The sequence below is a fragment of the Corvus brachyrhynchos genome, unplaced genomic scaffold (assembly GCF_000691975.1).
Source record: "Corvus brachyrhynchos isolate BGI_N302 unplaced genomic scaffold, ASM69197v1 scaffold122, whole genome shotgun sequence".
Taxonomy (NCBI): Eukaryota; Metazoa; Chordata; class Aves; order Passeriformes; family Corvidae; genus Corvus; species Corvus brachyrhynchos.
Window position 1 is genome coordinate 409,382 of NW_008236778.1, and position 4,005 is coordinate 413,386.

General features: G+C 63.7%; 1 protein-coding gene across 1 annotated transcript in view; it reads left to right on the forward strand.

Annotated features, from left to right (window-relative positions):
- The window catches only part of LOC103611274 (glucosylceramidase), a 9,726-nt gene that overhangs the window by 1,953 nt on the left and 3,768 nt on the right, over positions 1-4,005 (forward strand). The window contains exon 3 of the mRNA XM_017727846.1: positions 2,835-2,884. Coding sequence (XP_017583335.1) covers positions 2,835-2,884 — 50 coding nt within the window. The remainder of the gene's footprint in view (positions 1-2,834; positions 2,885-4,005) is intronic.

A 4,005-nucleotide genomic window follows, 5' to 3' on the forward strand; every position in this document is an offset into this window, starting at 1 on the left:
GCGGCTCCCCAGAGCCGAGAGCTGGGCCGGGGACGCCGTGCATGTGCAGGAGGGCCGGGGGCACTGGTGCCCCTCAGGGTGGAGACTCCACAGGCTGTGAACGCTGTGTTCTGCTGTTCTGACATTAAACACGGATGCCGCCTTGATGTCTGCGGCTGGAAGAGAAACGTCCGGGTCCCTCCCCTGCTCCTGGGCACTGTGGCTGGGGGCCACCCCGGCATGGAGCCTGCTGGAGCCGGGCGCGCAGGGCAGACCACCTGAACCAGCGTGGGGCAGCCCCTGTCCCTGCCCATGCCCTGCCCCTCTGCCCACCTCAGCTCCCCGTGGGGCTCGCCCTGCTGAGAGATGCTCTGGGCATGAGTCTACTCCCAGTTCCAAGCATGTGCTGCCTGGCTGGGGCTGAGCAGAGCCTGGGTGTGCTCCTGCTGCTTTTGGGGACAGGTTTTAGGACCTAGCAAGTAGCTCAGGGTTCACCCGGAATGCAGATGCTCTGGGTGCTGCATCAGGAGCAGGGACAAAGCACTTGGACACCCCCCTTGATGCAAGGGGTGAGCAGGGGTTGTGGCCAGGCTTTAGCTTTCTGTGCTTTTCCTGCCAAGCTGGGGCCACTTGCAGCCTGATGTCAGGCCAGGGGCTGTGTGGGTCATGTCTCTCCCAGACCAAGGCCCCTGATGGTGGGGCTGGACGCAGAGCCAGCTCCAGGAGCATCGCAGCATGGGGTGTCGGGGTCCCAGCCAGCTCTGGCTAAGGTCAGGGCAGTGCCAGCTGCTCCTGGGGCTTTTCTGGGACAGAGAGGCTGGTCAGGCTGCAGCAGCCCTGCCTGGACCCCGCTGTTTCCCGTGGCGATTGAGCCGAGGGGTCCCCACTGTGGTGAGGAGGGTGGGGGTGTGCCAGGGGCTCAGTGGCCACCACAGAGCTGGGGTGGCTTGAGCAAGTGGGGACAGGACCGGGAGTGGGTGCTGAGTGTGGGCGCACCCAGGAAGGAAGGAGGGAGCTGGCAGGGCGTGGGAGCAGGAGATTAGGGCAGGGAGGTCATGATTTCAGGGCGAGGAGGGCGGCCGGGCCCCTGGGCTGATCCGCGCAGGCAGGATGTGCCCGGGGGTGCTGTCAGGACTGACAGCCCCGATGCTGCGTGGGCTGAGCACAGCCCAGGCGTGGTCAGTGAGTGACAGTGTCACCCTGGGACACTGGCACGCCATGGTGCCACAGGGACCCCCCGCTCCTGGGACCCCGCAACTCCGGGAGGTGCTGCCAGAGTCCTGGGGAGAGCACCCTGCTCCTGCCCCGAGGCTGTTTGTGTTTGGCCACAAGAGGGAAATGTTTCTCCAGGATCAGCGAGTCCCACTCCCAGCACCCCGCTCCCAGCACCCCACTCCCGGTGCAGGGCTGCTCCTCCACCTGCTTCTGACTTACCTGTCCTGGTGCTAACAGCTGGTGGCCGGATGCTGAATCACCCTGGTCCACGTGCCCTCGTCCCTGCGCTCGGCTCCGTGTTGAAGGAGCTCTGGGACTGGCTCTGGGATAAACGTAGCGGGGGCGAATCCCCCGACGTCGCTGGGCTTGGCTCATTAATTCTTGTGCAAAGCCTTGGCTTGTTTGGAGCTCTCAGTGGCTGGGGGCTGCTGGGGTCCCGCAGCAGCTGGCCTGGAGCTGGTGATCACCCTAAGGACTGTGTCCCCACGTGCTCCGGGCCAGGGTCTCACTGATGGGAAGGAGTTTCTGTGATGCTGCACTGAGGCTCTTTGGCATCGATGTTTACGGAGTCGTGATCCCCATAAAAGTGACTCAGCCCATCTCCGTGTCCCCTGAGTCCCCATCCACACTGTCCTGGCTTAGGGACAAAATTCACCCCAGGCTCCTCCAACAGCTCCATTGACCCCACATCCTTGACCCCATCCTGGAACGAACCCACCTGTGCACTGCAAAGGGCGGTCACACGATGCCACGAGGCCCCTGCGACCCCCACGAGCTCCCCATATTCGGAGGTTGGCTGCAAGAAGCGGCTTTGGGGGGCTTGGTGGGGCTGCCCAGTATCTGCTGTGCCAGCGGCTCCAAGTGAGGCGTTGCCTGGCCCCTGGGTCTCACTTTTCCTGCTCAGCAGGACGCTCTTATCAGCTGCTGTTGATAGGGATGAGCTCCAGCAGCCTCCGCAGTGTTTTGCTTCCAGGAGCTGTGGGACCTGAGCCAGCTGGGGGGCTGTGTCTGATGGGGGGCAGGAAGAACTGGACCTTGGAATAGGAAAGGGTGAGCGAGGGCATCCTGGATGGCTGGAAGTGAGCTTGGAGGTGGATGACTGCCTTAGGAGCTATTAATCCCTCCCCAGAATTGGAGTTCATTAGCCAGGGTGTAGCAGTCTGATGGCTCCTTAATCACACTTGGAGGTGGGAGATCCCTGGCGCAGCGGGACAGGGACAGGAGCTCCCTCCTGGGGCACCTGTTTGCCCCATGAGATACAACCAGGGGCTACCTGGCTCCATCTGCCCCAGCTCCAGTGGCTGCTGGCCCGGGTGTCCCATGGCTCAGCTCCCAGTAGAGGTGTGGAACCATGGCAGGGCCCACAGCAGGGCAGTGCTGGAGGTAGGAGGGACTTTGATGAATTGAATTGCCCCAGAGCTGCATCTGATATGCCAGAAACGGAGAAAATTACTCATGAGGTGCTGCTCCACCCACGGAGGGAAAGCTAACGGAGCAATTTAACCCTGTGCAGGGGAGCCCTGACCTGGTGATTGATGCTCCAGGCCAGCGGAGCCGTGGCTGGGAACTGTGGCTGGGATCTGGGCACTCTCCATTCCCTGGGCCACCCCTGTGTGGAGATGCCGAGGATGTCCCTGCAGTGATGGCTACATGTCCAGGGGAGTGGGAACATCCTGGGTGACGGGACCAGGTAGGGTCTGTGTGCCCAGGGGAGCTGGCCCAGTTCAGCCTTGGCTTGCTGGGCTGGAGGGTCACTCTTGGAGGAGCAGGGAGCGCTCCTGGAGCAGCAGAGCTGGGCTTTGCTCCTGGCACGGTGTTGGGACAGCAGCGTCCTCTTTGAGGGTCCGGCTGCTGTTGTTGACAGCCAGAGTGCAGCCCTGCTTGTCCAGGAGCTGGGGTATTGCCCGCTTGCTGTCACTGCTGTCACTGCTGCCGCCTTCCCCAGCACGTGCTGAGTTGGGGTCAGTGATACCAAGGGCTTGGGCAGGGAATGGCAACGGCCCCAGCTCCCGTGTGGCCACCCCTGCTGTGTCTTTATGCTGCCCTGGGCCGTGCAGCCACGTTCACTGACCTTGTCTGGGTGTCCTGGACCCTCCAATGCTGAGTGCACGGCCCCGCGGCTCCTTGGGGACAGTGGGGTGTTGGCCAGGGATAAGTGGGTGTCCCAGGGTGCTGTTGGAGGTCCCCAGCAGGAGAGGCAGGGGTGCCAGGAGCCTGCCCTTGGCTCTGCTGGGCTCCCAGGGGCTCCTCCAGACCCTGCCTGACAAAATGAAGGAATCAGCTCGTCCTGCAGGGCTGGCAGTGGGGTCTCAGAGCTGCCCCTGCGACACCTCCCTGTGCTGGTCAGACCTTTCACTCCGGCAGAGCTTGGCACGGCGGCGAGGGCAAAGGGGACCTGGTGCTCCCCAGCCCCACGGCGAGGAGATGCACGGCGATCCGGGCTGGGAGGAGGGCAAGGAGGAGCTGTGGGGGTGGGAGAGGGTGTGCTGCGGAGGGAGGTCTCCGAGCAGCTCCCTGTAAAAGCGAGGTGGGGAGGCTGGAGCTGCTGAGGAGGAGGAGGGCTGGCGGCAGCGCAGGTCGGGAGCAGCTGGGGTGAAGGTGGGTGGGGTGCGGGCTCCCGGGAGGGATGGACCCACCCCAACCTATCTGCAAGATGAGGGTGTTTGGGGGGAATGGAGCAGGTGGCAGGAGCTCTATGGCCCTGGAAGGAGGAACAGGGGCTGAGGAGATGGGGCTGCTCCCTCCATCCCCCTGCCTTGACTGAGGGTGTCCCCGCCCGCAGGTGCTGCTCCCTGGGACCCGCCAGAGCTC